The sequence below is a fragment of the Herpailurus yagouaroundi genome, unplaced genomic scaffold (assembly GCF_014898765.1).
Source record: "Herpailurus yagouaroundi ecotype Mexico unplaced genomic scaffold, PumYag 191, whole genome shotgun sequence".
Classification (NCBI taxonomy): Eukaryota; Metazoa; Chordata; class Mammalia; order Carnivora; family Felidae; genus Herpailurus; species Herpailurus yagouaroundi.
The window spans coordinates 18033699-18053129 of NW_024412422.1; the positions used below are offsets into that span (position 1 = coordinate 18033699).

A 19431-nucleotide genomic window follows, 5' to 3' on the forward strand; every position below is an offset into this window, starting at 1 on the left:
ATCGTTTACATACAACACCCAGTGCTCATCCCCACAGGTGCCCTCCTCAGTGCCCATCCTCCAAACCCCCATGAACCCTCAGTTTGTTCTCTGTATTTAAGAGTCCCTTACGCTTTGCCTCCCTCCCTCTCTGTTTGTAACTTTTTTCCCCTCCCCTCCCCCATGGTCTTCTGTTAAGTTTCTCAAGATCCACATATGAGTGAAAACATACGATATCTGTCTTTCTCTGGCTGACTTATTTCACTCAGCATAATACCTTTCAGTTCCATCCACACTGTTGCCAATGGCAGGATTTCAGTCTTTCTCATTGCCAGGTAGTATTCAATTATATATATCAACCACATCTTCTTTATCCATTCGTCCGTTGATGGACATTTAGGCTCTTTCCGTAATTTGGCTGTTGTTGAAAGCGCTGTTGTAAATATTGGGGTACTTGTGCCCCTATGAATCAGCACTCCTGTATGAACACCCACCAAAACAGTATGACTACAGAGGCTCATGACTCTTAGCGGAGTTTTAAAAAATTGTGTTTCGCATTATGCATATATCCACATTACGCGTATGTACATGCACAAATATAGACGTGGTATAGATGAGATACAGATATGAATACAGATATAGATGACACAGAGAGGCTGATACATGGATACAGAGATACAGATACAGATATAGACCTATTTTCCCGGTAGGACTTTGACCGATCATGTTTTCCATCTTCAGAGAGAAGGACTCTAAGGGCTGGGCCCATAGGGCGTGCACACACACACCCACGCAACCCACGCACACACCCATTCGCTTCACGTGCTCATTCAAGTTCAGAAACATATAGGAAGACGGATTGCATCCCACAGCGTTCTGCACGGGACGTTACGTGTCCCGTCTGCTATTTCCACCACTGCAGATGCTCCTGGTGATTCCAACGGACGAGGGGCTTCTCCCTCCTCGGAGCAGCACACAGTGGGGCCAGTCGGCTTTGCGACATCACAAACCACCGGCAACCCCACACCAGCCAGTCTCCACAGCACCGAAGCGTGTTTAGGAAGCACTCTGATGAACACCAGCTACCAGGGAAACACAGTCATCGCTGCTACTGGGTGACCACTCAGGCCGCGGTCGCTGGTTCTGTGGCCGTGGCAGCAAACCCAGCCGGTGCATCAGCCTGGAGGTCCTACCGAAGGCAAAGGCAGGTGCTGCGAGCAAAGACGTGTGTGTGTGTGGTCCCAGCTCACTGCCGTGGCCCGCTAAAGTGGGTGTTAAATAACTTAATTCTAAATTTGGTGCTCTACTTGGAAACAGGAGGCACTAAATATCAAATAGATGGGCGCAATAAAAAAAAAAGCAACAAGGGGTAAATTAAGGCAAACCTCACACTTCCTGTGCTCCCGCAGAATGGGCCTGGGGGAGGCAGATCGAGGTAGCATTTCACAGAGACCTGGGCTCGCGACGTCCCGCTAACTGTAACGCCGTGTGCTTGAATGATCACAGCGCCTCCCTCAGTCTGTGTGTTTCTAAGGGGAGCCGCACAAGGAAGCTTCCATTTCCTGGGACAAAACGCAGTGTGGCCCTGGGAGGGTCCCAGAGTTCCGTCCTCTGGGCCGTCTGCCCACAGAACACCCCTGCACACCTTCCTCCGCGCTGGGTGTCAGAGGCCAGCCTTTCAGGCAGCATCAACGTCTCATCCTACCTCTGACTGTATTAACTCAGCGTCTTCCTTGAAAACGACACACTTGTGTGGGTCTTTTTTGTAATCACTTGACAGGCAACATCGTATGTGATATCCACACTTCCTGCTTCCCACGACATTGGACTTTCTTTTTTTTTATTATTATTATTTTTTTAATGGTTTTTATTTATTTTTGAGACAGGGAGAGACAGAGCATGAACAGGGGAGGGTCAGAGAGAGGGAGACACAGAATCTGAAACTGGCTCCAGGCTCTGAGCTGTCAGCACAGAGCCCGACGCGGGGCTCGAACTCACGGACCGCGAGATCATTTATTTTTGAAGCCGAAGTCGGCCGCTTAACCGACTGAGCCACCCAGGCGCCCCTGGACTTTCGGCTCAACTTAAGGTCGACACACACACATAGCGAGATCTAGGCTACTCCTCACAACGGCAGAATGAATGCACCATTTTTAAAACTCGGCGTGCCTCTTGATGAGTATTATTTTGTTTTTGGACACCAGCTGTTTTTAAAAATACAGCAATGAATGCTGTGGTACACGTCTCCCCGTGTCCATGGCTAAGCTTTAATCTGGACCAGATGTATCCAGAAACGCAGTTTTAGGGTCATACGGATTCCCGTCTTAAATGTGATTAGCCAGATGCTGACAGATACCTCTCCAAAGTGGATGAAGCATTTTATAATTAGTCCAGCACACAGCATACACATCCTCAGAAAAAAAAAAAAAAAAACATTTTATTACGTGCATCTCCTCCCTCCAATATGATTAGAAGAAATGATGTCTAGCAGCATCGGAAACAATACCTCGGTCTGTTGTCTCCCTAATGCAGAAGTTATTAAGACACACTTGAACCAAATGGCTCCTGGCAGGTTCTAAAGTCACACGCAATGCTTAATAAAACCTCCACACACAACTAATGTAATCCATCTCGTACTCTGGGAAATTTTCATTTAGAGTATGGAAATAACACGTAATTCTCCAGGATCTTGGAGGACTTGGGTACGCGTGCTTCGTATATTATACGGTCATCTAAACGATCTGAAAACGATCGTTAGATGGTTTTCTTAGAAAGGTGGTCTTGATTCCTTCAGTGTGCTCCCGCACAGGATTACGTGGGGTTCTCACAAGAGTTGGGCAAAGGCCGACATCGCGTTGCTCGTATTATAGAGGGGGATGCCCTACCCCTTACCACCTCTCTGGTGGTGAGATGTGAGACGGCCAGCGTGAAAATGAGAAAAACGTATCAGCTCTCCTGAAGGATGCCCGCGTTCCTTCCACGCTTTGTGAAGGAATTATCACCCAGATGGGGCCGTGGATGCATGGCGTAATCCATTAAGTCACTGGTAAGGATGACGCAATCATTTAAAGCATCAGACAAATCACACTTGAACAGGAAAGACTTTGTGTTGTTAAGCCCGGGTTCTGGACGTCGGAAGAGGTGAACGGTCTCGCTGGTGACAGACTGCCAGAAAACAAATCTAATCAATTTATTGAATTAATGCAAAAAACAATCTCAAGGTTTTTATTTTCCATCCCTGGGTCTGTGATCTTGGCATGGCCAAGCAGCAGTCAAGTGCAACGATTCAAACTTGGCTTTGTAAAGCAAAATGGAGCGTTGACAAACAATCTACAAGGTCTCTGTTACAAGCTGTTTTTGCCAGAAACCAAGAGGCCAGATCTTGCTGGCTTCACATGTGGGCACCCCTGCAGATGGACAAAGCGTCCCCAAACAGCCCGTATTCCATTCAGCAATGACAAGGACCAACATCCAGGACTCTGTTGAACAAGATTTTCCACGGTGAAATCCAGCTTATTTTTTATCCCACTCCTCCCTACCTTCTCTTTTCCTAAGTCAGAGACAACCCACGTTCACGATGGGAATTTTCAGAAATACACACGGAGCAGATGAAGGGGACCGAACACGGGTCCCACGTGGCGTCACCATCTGGGATTGAGCAGTGTCAACATGCCTTGATCTGTCGGCCTTGATCGTTCCTGCCCTCTTCTCGTTTACACGCAAAATCAGTATGACCGTGTCAGCTCTTGTCGTCTGCCGACTTTTACAACACGTTAATCGAGACGGAATTCATACGCTGTAACACTCACCATTTTAGAGTGCCCAAGTGAGTGGCTCTGGCTTATCCACAGCGCGTGGGACGGTATCCTTACTACTTCGGGAAGACACCCCCGTCCGCAGCGGTCAGGCTCAAACCCAGAGCGGCGAGCAGCTCAGACACAGGTCTCTGGGCACCGGCCGCTCTGCACACATCGTCTAAAAGGAGCCACACAGCGCGTGGCCTTCCACAGCAGGCCTGTGTCGCGGGCTGTAGCACCTTCAAAGCCGACCCGCGTTGCACAGGGCCCGGCACTCCTCCCCACGTAACTGCCGAGCGACATCCCCGTGCGGGGACGCGCCACACTGGGCCGCCGTCCGCCTTCCGGCTGCTGTGGGTGGTGTTGGCGAGAAGGTCTGTGCGGCGGCTCTTCCGTGGACTTTTGCTTTCGGTTCCCCTGGGTGGGTAACTAGCCGCGTCCGACCTGGTGGTAACTAGGTTAGCTCCTCCCAGGGGCATAACTAGCAGGGTTCGACCTTGTGGTAACGGGTTAGCTCTGCCTGCCCCTTTGTATACTCTCGTTGGGCTGGGCTTCAGGGGGTTCTCCTTATTTCCAGCTCTTTCTCACGCTCTCCTCTGAAGTTTCCGTGCCCCGAAGGTTTGGCTCGACCCCACCGATCTGTTTCTACGGCCGCGGCGGCCCATCTTCTCACCCCCTGCCTGGTCCCGTGGCCTCTCCTCCCGTGGCCAGATCCATCTCTTACGATACGAACATGAGAACGCTGACCAGCGCACAATATCCCCCTTTCATGCGGACAGTTCTGGCTTTGCCTCTGGTTTTCGAGGGTTACCCCGAATTCTCGCTCAGGGTGGTATTTCGTCTGCTCCTGGGCAGGCCAGGGCCTCCTGGTCTCTTGCAGCCATCCGTCCAGAGAGCGAGGCTCGCCAGCCCCGGCCTGCCGTGCGCGTCCGGCTCCTGGTTCTTCTGTCCGGGTGTCCACTCACATTCCGGCTCTCTCGGGATTGGCCACCTTTGCACCCTCGTTCAGCTCAGTCCTGTCTTCACCTGGACAAACTCTTCCCGAAGTTGCCAACACGTGCATGACGTTTCGGGTGCGTTGCTAGGTGGGCCTCCCTACCCCTTACGTTTCTCTGGAAACCTCCGTAGGAGCCTGGCAGAGGGAAGGAGATCACCGGGTACCGTGAGCATGTCATCGCGCTCCTGGAAATGCCACAACATCTGCTCATTATAAATTCAGAAAGAGGATTCGGGCTGCCCAACCCACTGTCTGTTCTTCTGTCTTTGGAGCAGAAAAATGGTTCTGAGCTGGACATACCACTGTCTGTAATAAATGATGTTTCCCACTTTCCTTTGACATCTGGTGCAGCCACTTGGCTAAGTCCTGGCAAAGGAGCTGTGAGAGAGAACTGGGGGTTGGCATGGGTTTCCAGGAAAGTTGCTGAAAGGGAGTTGACCCAGCTCAGAAGACCCTCTTCTGGAGGGCAGGTGTGATGGCCGGCACCCCCGCAGCCATGTTCATCTGTGAGGACAGAGTCCTTGCACTGGTGTGTGTGGAAGAGGGGGCCTGGGACCCTGGAGGTGCCAGGGAGTGTCATACCAGCCCCAGCCCACCCACCCACAGCAGGCTTTTTCTGGGTGGGAGAGAAATAAACCTCTGTCTTGCCTAAGTCACTCTTTCCTGCAATAAAAACTAAATAATCAAATAATCCTAACAAATATAGTTTGAGATACATTTATCGATGCCAGAAAGTCCTCCCTTTGAACATACATTCATGGTTTTGTACATCGGTCTGTATTTGAAATATCAATTGTCTTTATAGCAGTTCACGTATTTATCTAAAATATGTACTTCTTAAAGTGAAAAATACTACCTATGATACACATGAAATTAGTGCATAGACAATAAATGGACAATTATTTAAAAAAAGATTAATTCCAGCTGTGCACTTCCTGTCTACGATCTGCTGACAAAGGACAGGTGCTATAAAGACAAGGTAGATGAGCGTGTCCATCGAAGTCTCGCCGGAGAACAGAAAACCATGGAAGCTTCTGTCATTCGAGTTGATTCAAACCCATATCTATGCCCCACCTATGCAACGGTGGCAAACTCCGGAAAACACTCATCTATGCAGGGAAGAGCAAAGAGATAAAAAATAACACGACTTGGGGCGCCCGAGTGGCTCAGTCGGTTCAGTGTCTGCCTCTTGATTCTTGCTCAGGTCATGATCTCACGGTTCGTGAGTTCCAGCCCCCAGTCATCAGCCCTGCTGGTGGTGCGGAGCCTGCTTGGGACTCTCTCTCCCTCTCTCCCTGCGCTGTCTCTGTCTCTAAATAAATAAACTTAAAAACAAATACACAGCTTTTGTCATACATTGATCTCGGTTTGCATTGTGCCTTAGTGAGGAATTTGATGGAAGGACATTAGTTATTCTACCCTGTTCCACACTATTTCTTGGCTATGTTTAGTCAAAAAAGACCAGACAGGGGCACTGGGTGGCTCAGTCATTTAAGCCTCTGACCTCGGCTCAGGTCATGATCTCGCGGTCCGCGAGTCGAGCCCCGCGTTGGGCTCTGTGCTGACAGCTCAGAGCCTGGAGCCTGCTTCGGATTCTGTCTCCCTGTCTCTCTCTGCCCCTCCCCTGCTCTCTCTCTCTCTCTCTCTCTCTGTCTCTCAAAAATAAATAAAAATGTTAAAAACACACACACATTGAGACAGTAGTTTTACATGGCCAAGCACATTGGTTTAATTAAAAAAAAAAGACCAGAGAGTTGTGATAACATTCATATGTTACTACTATTATAAGGTTTTCAGCAACCCAACTTTTCCAGAAAGGAAAGGATGTATTTCAACTCAGATGAGAGATCTTCACTCCTTCCTACTGAATTCATCACGACCACAAGTGTCTCCTTAATCCATAAAATTACACCTGTCACAGTGATTTAACTTCATTAGCACAACTTCGTGATCCGTGGTGAATTATTAGCAATACGAAATCCATGACTCTCAAGCTAATTAAGACTGCCTCTTTACATTCTGATGATGTGATTCTGACTTTTAAGAATAACTAAAAAAAAAACATTCAAAGGGACTAGGAAGAATTTATAAAGCAAGACAACTTCTGAAGCAAAACCTTCTAATAGTAAAACATCCACTCTGTAATACATTTTCCAATTATCCTTCAGATAAAGAGAAATCGATCTCCTCCCAGGCCACTCACTATCCCAGATCCTGGAACATGATGTTTCGTCATCGAATTCCATACAGACAGAAGTAAGATGAAAAATTCTGAAGTGAGGATAAAAGTTGACTGTATTAATAAATGTATCATATTCAAAAAATGTCCATTTAGCTGTCTACATTTTATTAAATGGCAATACACGCACAGAGCAAACCATTCATGGTCCAAATGGTTCACAGGATAAAGCAACCCACATTCAGCCTTCTCCCCCAACTTCCTGGCACGCTCCTCCAGTAGAAATCACAGTTGCTGGACCCCTCCGCTCAAAAAAGTACCTTTCTCTTGGGGCGCCTGGTGGCTCAGTGGGTTAAGCGTCCGACTTCGGCTCAGGTCATGATCTCACGGTTCGTGGGTTTGAGCCCCGCGTCGGGCTGTGTGCTGACAGCTCAGAGGCTGGAGCCTGCTCCCGATTCTGTGTCTCCCTCTCTCTCTGCCCCTCCCCTGCTCACACTGTCTCTCTCTCTCTCTCTCTCTCTCTCTCTCTCAAAAAATAAATAAATAAGTAAACCTTTAAGTTTTTTTAAAAAAAGTACCTTTCTCTGGGTTTTGCCCAACCTAGGCTTCAACACACACCTTGTCATACGCCTTACTGTTTCAAACAGGTGTACTGGAAAGGATTCACCATGTGTGATTCGCATCGTAACAGAATAACAGAGATGAGGTGCAGCTCCAGAACCGCAGCCGACCAGCATGTGTGGGGAGCCCCATGTGCACCAGGGGGCGCCGTCGGGCTGGGGCCGTAGCTGCGGACGAGACAGACGTGTCCCCAAACCAAGACGGCTTCCGCTTTTAAGCCTCCTCACCGGGCAAAGCCTTCCTAGCTGTAGCGTGAGAACCGAATTCCGAAACATGAACTTCCCCCTCGACAGATGTGAGCACAGATAAATCACCTAATAGCATATGCACACACGCAAGCACACGCTAACACCTCCATCGTATGTATGTTCTGTAGAGTCATACGATACACGCATACATCTCAGTACACACACAAACACATCATGCCCGTATACGTATGCAATATACTGTTTATGCGCATATAGCGTAAGTGTGTGCGCCTATGTCTGTGCGGATGTGCGTGCTTTTTTCCTGTCCTTTGGACCCATAGGAAGAAACAGAAAACGGACATCAGGATCTACAAAGCGATCAGGAATATTCTCCAAAGGGGGTCAGGACTTTGAAGGACTAACGTGAAATTCCATTCAGGGCACTTGCTTCTTAAAACAAGGTCCTGATACACAAGAGAAGAAGGAGGTGTTTCTGGGTACTCTGCAGATGCTGAGTCTCTGTTCCATTTCAAGAAGGGTTAAAAGCGAGTCTTGGGAGCCCCTCAAGTTTTGACCCACGGAGAAGCGGCTTACGCCTTGATGGGGATGAGCCGTGTTCAAAAATTTTCCTTGTTCCCTCCTCCAGGCCCGGGATAAACTGAGCTAATCCTTGGCCAGGGACTCAAAAGAAAAAAAGAATCATAAAAGTTTAAAACTGCTCAAACCTTTTCATATTTTATAGAAGATGATCCAACCACTCCTACTCACAACAACCTACAGAGGGGAGGGCAAGAAAGAGAAGAGGAAACAGAACAGACTACTCGAGAGCCCTCCTCCCAAATTCCTTTCCTCGTCTAGTTAAGACTCAAAGAAGCTGATTGCCTGCCTAACTACCCACCTGCCTCCTACCCGTCATGCATCTATCCATGCATCCACCGGCCCAGGCTTCCTGATTCTTGCTAACGTCACAACGCAGAAGAAACCTTTCTAGGTGACAGTGTCACAGCCATCAGTTGGGATCCACGACCTCGAGATTAGAATAAGCAAATGGAAAGAAAATAAACGTATTTTTCCAAACACTTGCGCGCTGAGGTCTCATCACCTGACACCAGAAATAACGTGTTCATCTGCTTGTTACTTTCCAATGGTCAGTAACATAAGGAGCAAAAGCCCACCCAACCTAGAAGTGGTAAAAATACGAGACCAGACTAGGGATTCTCCAGAGCCCCAAATGAGGCTTCCGGAAACAGGAATAAAAATCGAGAAGCGCTGAGCTTCCAAGTCCCTCGGCCCAGCTGTGAGTTGACGGTTTCTAACTTGCTGGGTATGAGACACAGATTCCAGTTTTAATTGGCCTCTCGGGTGACTGACAATGCCCTATGATCCCACAGCAGACACTTCCCCGTGCATCGGAAAACGCGTGCGCACCAACACAGTGGCGTACGTGATCCCGGACTCTGCACGGCAAACGCGGAGCCCGTGTGCCAGAGATTCACACGCTCTCGTGTATACGGCTCGCGGGACAGGCCGCTTCATCGGAGATGCCCTTCCGGCCAGAGGGAGGCCTCGGCGACGCGTACCCCCAGCTGTAGTTTAGATCGCACCTGCGCGGAGCGGCCCCTGCTCGCGGGCCCTGCGGGGCTACGCTGGAATTTTACGGAGGGCCAGTCTGCAGAACAGCCCCCCTTCCCCAACGACGGATTCCGCCCGCCTCTCTGAGAAGCACAAGGGTTACGGACGGACAGCAGGTGCCGGTGCGGGCCGCGGCGCGAGTCTGAATCTACCGCGGGCCGCGGGGACTCACCCGGTTTCCGAGCCCGCGGATTTCTTCTGGCAGAGGATGACAGCCGGTGCGTACTTGCCAGTGTGCTCCGTGCCCTCCGTGACCTCCCAAATGGAAGGGCTGCTGGCTCTCACCCCCACGACGCTCACGCCTTTCTTCACCTTGGCCCTGGGGAGACAGAGAGAGCACAGCTCAGACGGCTCTGGGGAACCCCAGGGGCGCCGCTGCTTCTGGGACTGGGGAACCTACTGCAGGCGTGAGCCTGTGTTAATCACATCCTCGCCACCTCGCCGTCACCTTGCAATCCCCGTGTCCTGACGGACCCCCAGCTCTTCCCAGCTTTAACAGAGGAGCCCGGACGGTGCACGGACAGTCTGCAGGCACAGAGGGTCAAAGCCGCGCTCGTGGGTGGATTTAGTTTAAAAAAAAAAAAAAAAGAATCACCCGCAAACCTCCAGACCATGAGGACGGAAGCAGAAAAGGGAAATGAAGGAAAACGGCCGAGGCGCGTCCGCTGATCGTCTCCTCTGCACCAGGCGCTGAGGACGCCTCGCCTGCATTGGCTGATGCCCTAACGATGTCCTCAGTTCAGAGCGGGGGGGCTGCAGCTCAGGTGGGGTGGGGGCCCCAGGAACGCAGGTGCGGAGCATTGAACAGAGCCATCGACTCCCGTGCAAGCCCTTCCCACCCCACCGTCCCCGTCACGGCTGCTGTGAGCGACCGAGCACCATGCACCGGGCGCCCTTCACGGGCCTTGCGGCCTCACCTCTACGATCCCACGTGCCTGCGGGGCCAGTGCCGCTGTCCTTCCCCCCCAGCGGCTGAGGACCCGGGCGTCACACAGCTCACAAGCAGGGGACCCGGGTGTTTCGTCACCTGGCCGGGCGGCCACGCAGGTCGGGCCGTGCCCTGTGCTACCCTTAGCATCACACAAACCCACGGAACTCAGGAGCCACGTACTCTGATCCCACGCACGTCCGCGGCCACTCAACACCGGTCCGTGCGCGTCTGGAGGTCCCACGCCCACCAGACTTTACACGAACACAGATTTCCTGATACAAGTGTGTCACCGTGTACACACTTGGCACGTGCACACACGTGCCTCCCTACACACATGCGTGTGTCACCCCATGCCCGTTCACTCGTTCTTCCCCACCGTCCGAGGCAAGGGGCAAGTCATGTGCCCAGAGCTCTGTGCCTAGACAGGAGGGGCCTCGCTCCTTCCCGAGAAGCTGGTGGGTGAGGAAGGAGGTTCCTTGCCTGCCCTTCCTCTCTCTCCGACAAGTTTCAAGTGGAAAATCACACAGAATGGCAAGTATGCAGGAAGACGGGCAAAGCGTGGCAAACCGTCTGGTCTACAAACCGGACTCGTGTTTGAAAGTCGTGCGTGTGGCTGGGTTTGCTCCTCCTGGTCCCCCAGGGGGTGCGGGGGACACACAAGGGGCTTTGCAGCCAGAGCAGAGGAGGGACGAGCACACAGTCGGGGACGAGACGGTGCGGGAGGGGCAGACTCCGAGGTGCACCCTCCAGATGTGAAACCGCTGTGCCTGCACGGACACGGAGGCCGGGCGCCAGCCTCTGAAACCCTGGTGCACGCTCACACCATGCACACGACCTCCCACAGAAACGCCTTCAAGGCGCACGGTGGCACAGAATCAAGGGCAGCTCTGAGGCTGCCGTTCTAGAAAGGCGGGTGGCAAGGGTGCCCCTGGCTGGCATCCAGGCACCGGCCTTGTGGGCAGGGGGATCCCACCATCCCCTGAGGAGAGGGTCCACTGTGCCCGACCTGTCTGCACAAACAATACAGTTTACGTCCGACACACACTTGCTTTCTGGAAGCCTGGCATTATGGTGCGTGCCAGCCAGAGGCACCTAGTGACCAGCCCCCAGGGGACACCCTGGGCATCCAGGCTCAGGTCAGCTTCCCGGGGTGGACGACACTTAACACGTGAAGCCACAACTTACTGCTGGAGGGACTTGGGGCATCCACAGCGACTCCCCGGGAGAGGGCCGTGGGGCCCCCCCAGACCTCACCCCACACGTCTTTTCCCTTTGCTGAATTACTGTTCTGTCATGAGAAGAGGCATCGTCTCTCATGTGGGACCCTCGGTGCTGAAGCTTGTAGTTTTAGGAGTTTTATGGACAGCCTTGTTTCTGCGTGAAAAAAAAAAAAAATAGCGTGCTTTCTGTTTTAAATTTTTTTTTTTCAACGTTTATTTATTTTTGGGACAGAGAGAGACAGAGCATGAACGGGGGAGGGGCAGAGAGAGAGGGAGACACAGAATCGGAAACAGGCTCCAGGCTCCGAGCCATCAGCCCAGAGCCCGACGCGGGGCTCGAACTCACGGACCGCGAGATCGTGACCTGGCTGAAGTCGGACGCTTAACCGACTGTGCCACCCAGGCGCCCCGAATATTACTCTTTCTGTTTTAAATAATCATGGTACAAGCCAACACTTGGAATGCAGTCATCTATAAACCGGGAAGGGCTTGCGGTAGGCCAGGAAGCCGTCTCGTTTTCCAGATACTCCAGTGAGATCGGCAGGTGAATAAAGCTATGATTTCTGCCTTGCGGGAACTCAATTAAATAGCAGGCAACCGGGAGGTGGTGGCAAAAAAGAAAAAGTTCAATTCACTGTGGACAGCTGCTATTATACGGAGATGAATTCTAAGGGCCGTCCCATTATTGTGCACTGGAATTTTATTGAATCAAATTTGCTTTAAATAAATAGGTCATCATCCTGGATTTGGTGATCTTTTCATTCTATAGGACACATCAGGGCATAAGACTTTTCTGATACAGGACAGGCTCACATTTTTCTTACATTTTATTCACAAGTAGGTCATGTGGAGCTCTGACAATGTTTCTCCCATGAATCCTTTTTAAGTGCTCAAGAAGGAACCTGGCTGACGATTTAAGCTAGGAAGTTCCCAGCTTTTGTTGCTAATAATTACTGCAGCTACCTGAAGTTATAATGAATGGCGTTATTTCTAAGGGGACACGCTTTCCGAAATTTAGTGCAGGACGCTGGGAAGTTGCCTCTCATAGACACAGAACATTTTCAGGAGAAGAGACACATTTCGAGGACGTGTTTCAGATGTTCCGAACTGAAGAATGGATCCTGGCTCCAGAGAGAGGGCGAGTGCATTTCAAGTACGATCGCGTACAAGAAAGTGGGTGGTCATTCCCTGAAGACACAGCTGTGGCATGTACTGAGCACGGTCTGCCTCAGGTGAATCATTTTCACACAGTGATCTCCGAGCAGCCTTTTGGAACCATTAAGATCATTCTTAGGACACGTGCACTTTGGTTTCACTGGGCTTGAACCAAGTGCTAATCCCTGCCTTGGTTTATGACAAATGAGTCACTTGTATTCATTAACGGAAGTCTTACAACCTACTTGTGGCTCAATAAATACAGGTTACGTTGACAGCCTCATCACACAGAGATAAACAGGGCACTTGATTTCCAAAGACACTCTGTTACTCTGTTGTCCATGTATACTTGAAAATGTATCTACCATAGTGACAGGGAAAAGTCATAACTTCCGCCCACAGTAGGCACGTGTACTATGGATCGATATGGGTAAAACCTGCTCGGGTTCACGGTGTGCTGTGTTTTGAAAACACAACTGAGCTACAGTGCACATACACCCACGACTATGTGCACGCATCTGTATATGTATACAGTTAACCCTGGTACAACATGGGTTTCAGGTACACATCCACTCACTTGCACATGAATCTTTTTCGATAAAGACAGCACACGACCGTAAATGTGTTTCCTCTTCCTTATGGTTTTCCTAATAACGTTTGATTTTCTCTAGCCTATCCTACTGCAAGAACACAGGATACAATACAGAGGACACACACGGAATGTGCCAATCGATGGTGTATGTTGTTGGCAAGGCTTCTGCTCAACAGAAGGCTGTTAGGAGTTCCGTTCGGGCGAGTCAAAGTCATACTCGGATTGTCAACTTTCCACCGGGCAGGGGGTCGACACCCCTAACTTCCGTGTTGCTCAAGGCTCAACTCTACACACATACACATATGTGGACACACACACGCACACATATAAACGTGTGTGTGCGTGCACGCATGTGTGTTCCAAGTGCGGCATCCAGGAACCTGCTGGGAAACAGCTAACGGAAACAGCCGGGTGACGTCTGCAGCGCATGCTGGGTGACCCCGCCCCCACACCCAATCCCTCCTAGTCTGGGTGACACAAGACGCCGCTCACTCACTACCCTGGGGGATTTGGTTAACGGCAGCCTCCCACATTCGCTGATGGAAACCTGTATTTCCCCACTGGTTCAAAGTCCGGTGAAAACCCTTTGGGGCCAAAGCAAAGCTTCAAAAACAAAACTCCCCTCCCGTGTTTACTTGTTTCCTCTCATTAACTGTGGAAAACAATACAACCTGCCCCATACGCCCATGTGCAATGGCCATAGTGCCGTATTCCACAATCACACACTGCTTCTATGGCTAGTTGACCAGGAACAGTTTACGACAATGAGGCTCCCCACCGAGTCCACATGCTACAGGCACAGGGCGACCTTCTCTCCGTCCCCGCGTCCTGGCCCTGCCTCGGCCAACGAGTACCTCCGTGTGCTTGTGAACGACGTTATTAGTGGTTCTGTGTGGATCGCGTGACACTGGGCCCCTCTTTCTACCACTGGAAAGTGCTTGGCTGAGTCTCCGTGCCATGGCTGTGGGACGATCCCCAGTATACGCAGTGGCATTACGGAAAAACTGAATCCTGTGTACGTAAAATCGAAATGTGAAGCAGCAGGTTCCAAATACTCAACTATTATTATGCATTCATGCCAGTAAATTATTTCAGCATTCACCCTTAACACGGGCATATTCATTTATCGGTTTGGTACCTGGACTATCGGTTTGGTACCTGGACTACCGTAAAATATACAACAGACACACGATGGGATGCGTCGAAATGATGAGAGGAAGGTGGACGTGTTGAAGTCCAGATTCTCCACCGTCTCGTGGAATCACGCTGCCCACCCCATGGGGGGAACGTGAACGAGGAAGTCCCGCTCAAACTGACGCCCAAGTGCAGGGTGGATAAAGGTGACGGGCAGAGGTCACGTTCCAACGAGGTGGGGGGGACGGGTGTGGACAAGAAGCCGAGTCTCCGGCCAGCAATGTGTGTTCACAGCTTCCCGAGGATGAGGGAACCTGTGGGCACGTGGCCAGTTGGGGGGTAATGCTAAATTTAGAAGGAAGGCCAGTCACTGCACGGAAAACGGTTTCTGACGTCACGTCATCAGCGAGGGACGCAAGGGACTGCACGCACACATCCCGGCTGTCAAAGGCGCACCCTGTGGGGAACACTGTAGGACAGACGATACACATGGGCAGGAGTCTGTCCCCACGAGAAAGAGGTATCTCCAAGAGCCCCAGGGGAAGGAGCCTGGAGTCGGGGAGGTCTGGGGGGTGTGGCCTGGGGGTGCCGGGACCCACCGCCAGGCAGGAGGGGTGAGGGATGAACGGCTCTCAGAAGATGGTTCAGTTACTGGACACTACGAGGCCCTGCCTGTGGTCTGTCACCACCAGAAAGGACCAAGTCAGGCTGGGAGCTCCGGCCTCGCCTGCGGGGCAGAGCCCTCCCTCCAGCTGCCATGCAGGCGCGGCCGAATGTGCAACGCTGGAGACAGGCCAGAGAGCCTCACTTTTAAAAACAAATTTTGAAAACACCATCCTGGCTTTTCAAAACACGTGAGGACTGGAAGCAGCCAATGTCGCCAGCCTGTGGCCTCCGTTAGCTGGGACTCTGTAAGTCAGGCCTCTTCAACTTGTGCACTGACCAACCCCGGGGCAGCATCAGTCATGTAGATCATGATGTGAAGTGAGGTTTCCTAGAGTTGAGCAGTATACAACCTGCACAACTGTATTCAGCTGCTTTCATTACATGCTGCTTTATTTACAGATCATCCTGGTCTCTCTTCTTGACTAGCTCCAGGGACAAATAAAATAACTTAGAGCAGGGACCAGTCTGGCTACCAACCAACTCAGGAGAACCCAAGGAAGGCAGAAAAACAGAGTGTTACATCTTACTTGGCCCGAAGGGTAAGCAACATGTGATGCCAGGCAGGCTGCTGGCTCTGATGACGTCCCGTTTATCCTGGGGCCTCGATAACTCAGCACTTGTCCTCCTATTGAGCCTGGCCCCTGGGCTTTCTCTGCCAGCCCAGACAGAGGCTGCACAACTTTTGAAAGACATCTTCGAGGGGCGCCTGGGTGGCTCAGTTTGGTTAAGCATCCGACTTCGGCTCAGGCCGCGATGTCATGGTTTGTGGGTTCGAGCCCCGGCGTCGGGCTTGCTGACAGCTCAGAGCCCCTTCTAGATTCTGTGCCTCCTTCTCTCTCTGCACCTCCCCTGCTCACGCTCTGTCTCTCTCTCCTTCAAAAATAAATTAACATTAAAAAAGAGAAAAACATCTTCGATCCGAGTGCTTCCTGCACACAATCTTTAGTCTTTCTAAGCGCCTAGTTTTCCTTCTGACTCTCCGTTCGTGAAGAGGGTGCAAAGGCCAGTCTTTCCCACAGACACCAGTTCAAACAGACATGCGGTCGCTAGAAACAGGACTGCCTGGCAGACGGAACCGTGGGGCACAATGAGTGTGCGTATCACTGTCAGAAGCTGTGGAGGGAGTAGGGCTGGCCCCACTCCACCCCCCAAAACAGTTTGGTAAACGCGCGACTGTGTACGTTGACTGGATGTACGTGACCGAAGCAGGTCACGAATAACACAGTAAACCAAACTGTCTGTTTATTCGTTCAGTGATGCCTTCAACAAACACCGTTGGACTTTCCAGGTGACATTCACAGGGCTGGAAATGCAAGTAAGGATGAAAAAGGCATGTTCTGTATTGACAGGGAACTCATATTCCAACGAGAAAGCGCACACACACACACACACACACACGTTTTATGTTGATAAGTTCTATAATGGATTAAAAAAAGGAAGACAAGGGGACAGACAGCCCAGCATAGGAGTGGCTATCCTAGAAAGGTTTAGTTTATTATCGATGTACCTGCCCAGTGGGAAAGCCAGCAATTAAACCAAGTGGGCCGGCAGAAGGGAAATACGTATATGTATACGGACTGGTGTCTTCTACGTTGGATTGGTTTTTGCCTACCAGGTGACTGGGGAGGGAAACCCGCCTTGTTCCTACTGAGAACAGACCACCCCCCAACACTCAAGGGCACTGTTTACATGCTGCACAGTGAGCCCACTGTCCATGGTTTCACGGGGATCATGACAACCCCACGCGAACCAGAGAGTCCCGTGTGGAGAAGCAAAGCCTTGATGGAATCAGCATCCCTGGACACAGCTCCCCCAAGTGATGGCTCAGCCGGATGGCGGTAAGAGAGAACAGCTCATGACCATTTCTAGAAAGACAGAGTAGTTGCGTCTGATACTAAAGCAATAAATGCACATGCTCTCTGTGCCGCCCACACACGGGCACCGCCCCACTCATTCTGCACGTTATCGACTCCCCCGTCGTAGACTCGCCTCATGAACCAGCAGATGTGCAAGAAGAAAGCCCTGTTCTTTCTTGAACGTCACGGACTCTCGGATATAACGGTACACCGAGTCCTTCATACAGTGTCCAGAGGAAGACAGACTTTAGCTCCCATCGTCATTATTTTTACAAAGACCTGCACACCTGAATATTTTGAATTTCACCCTCTTGACATCTGGTCCGTGCACTAGTCAATCACTCATCAAAGCTCTGATTTTGAAAAAAACAACACAGCAAAATAACACACAACCCTTGCAATCCACTGGGAGATGGGAGTGGGGACTCAAAGGTCTACAGGGTGTCCAAGTTTCCCATTTCGCCAGGGCCATCATCTCCTAGAGCAAGCAGGACCCGTATTTGCAGAAAAGCAAGTTGGGTGGGCTTCCTCGCCCGTGACTAGTCTTTGCGGACATTCGGCTGGGTTCCCTGCTCTGGGCACCACCACGCCCTCGGCACTACGCTGTGTGGTTCCCAGGCTTGGGATGCGACCTGATCTCGCTGCCTGCGAGAGCCCAACCCTCCAATTTCACGACAGCACGTCACAGAGCAGGACGGCTGTCTTCTCAGTCCTTGAGGTTGCCGGTGTTTCGGAGGAATTGCTTCAATATACTTCTTTAGTCAAGGGAAACGTTCTAAGTCAAAGCCAGAGCTCTGGGCAGCAAACTCACACTTTCAGGGATGTCTTTGGGGGCTTGTTAATTTTTAATTAACATCTTTTTTTTCACTGAAGAAAGAATCCAGGCATGTTGTAAATATTCAGATGTTACAAATGGGGATACGTAAAGTTTCTCTCCCTGAAGACTCACCTCTCCTAACTTGTACCCAATTTAGTGTACGTCTTCTGGGGGTTGAAACTACATACGTGTTTAAAAGTGTCTCTGGTGGGTGTTCTGAAGTAACATCCGGTCACCCAGTGTCCGTCCAATGGAGAAACAGGTGATCTCCAATCTTTATTGCTGCAATCGGTGCTCAGAGAAGCCACACGCACACGCGCACACGCGCACGTGTACGGCATAAACATCGACAGAGGGACTGTCATGCCAGAAGAGATGCCCAAGTCCAGTTCTGACGGAACTCGCCAAACTGCCGAAGAGAGTCTACCAAATCACACCGTCACCGAGAGGGTCTTACGTGCCATTCTGTCTGCCTCTTGGATTGCCGCAGATCCGACAAATGAAATGTATTTCATTACGTCGGAGGGTCGTTGGATGTGTTTTTCGCAGGCTTATATTTGAATCACCTTTTTTTTTAAATCAAATCTCTGTTCACATTCTTTGTCCGTTTCTCTGTTGTTTGTTGGTCTTATTTTTATTATTAATTGGGAAATCGATGTATAAGAAAATTCCCTTGGTCCACCTGGAATTTATTTTCGTGTGAGATTCTCCATATGGGTTTCGTTGGTACTACTTATTAAACGATTCACCCAGTACCCCGTTGATTTAAAATGCCAACCTTGATACATACTACATTCGTCTGCTTATTTTTGGCTTCTCTGTTCGCCTTTATTGATCTGTCTGCCTTCTCATGAGGCGGCACCCAAATGTTTTAAACACAGTATCTTATAACGTGTTTTAATATCTGGTAAGGTTATCTCCTTCCTATTCCCTCTCTTTTTCCAGGGATATCTTGATGCTTATTTCAACAAAAATCATCTTCTGTTAGCATATTTTCAAAGACAGCCTTTCAGTTTTAAAGAAGACAGAGAGAGAGAGAGAGAGAGAGAGAGATGTGCCCCTAAAACATCCCTCTCTAACACTGCAAATAACCCCCAGCAGGCAATCATGGGGTGATGGCCCACGGCAGAAGTTCTGTCCCCGAAAGACAAAAGGGAAGTATTCTGTCACTGGGAACAGGTGCCTCCTGAATCCGAACACCAGACCGGCTGCTTCCCACACAACATCCTTCAGAACAATGACATCCTCACAGGGACGGGTGGCTGACCTTGACAGTGTTCTATTTCTTTGGGCAACAGCCTTGGGTCCCAGAAACAGACGAGACTACCCACAGACAACAGTTACTTTTCCTCCTTCTGGTGACAGTGACTGGGTCCAATCGGATGGGCGGGCTCAGGAATGTGCCAGGAGCTACCAGAAGAGCGTCCCCCTCCCCCCAGGTCCTCCTCCCTGACTTAAGGTGAGCGACTTCAGCCATCACACCCCAACAGGACCAAGCGAGACGTGAGCTCATGGGGAGGGAGAGCCAGGAGAAAAGAGACAGATCCTTGTTCGTATACGAGCCCTGGATCCAACAATCACAATAAAATAAATAGAGACCAGGCTGGAAGACCGCCCCCCTCCACGCCAAGCAAATACATCCATTTAAGCCACGCGAGCAAACCTAA

At 50.6% G+C, this 19431-nt stretch overlaps 1 protein-coding gene across 2 annotated transcripts in view; it reads right to left on the minus strand.

Moving 5' to 3' along the window:
• Window positions 1–19431, minus strand: part of LOC121010435 (transmembrane protein 132D) — a 565590-nt gene that overhangs the window by 286516 nt on the left and 259643 nt on the right. The window contains exon 3 of one of the 2 annotated variants that reach the window (XM_040444101.1): window positions 9566–9712. The exons of the other annotated variant lie outside the window; for it this stretch is intronic. Coding sequence (XP_040300035.1) covers window positions 9566–9712 — 147 coding nt within the window. The remainder of the gene's footprint in view (window positions 1–9565; window positions 9713–19431) is intronic. 2 annotated transcript variants of the gene reach the window in all.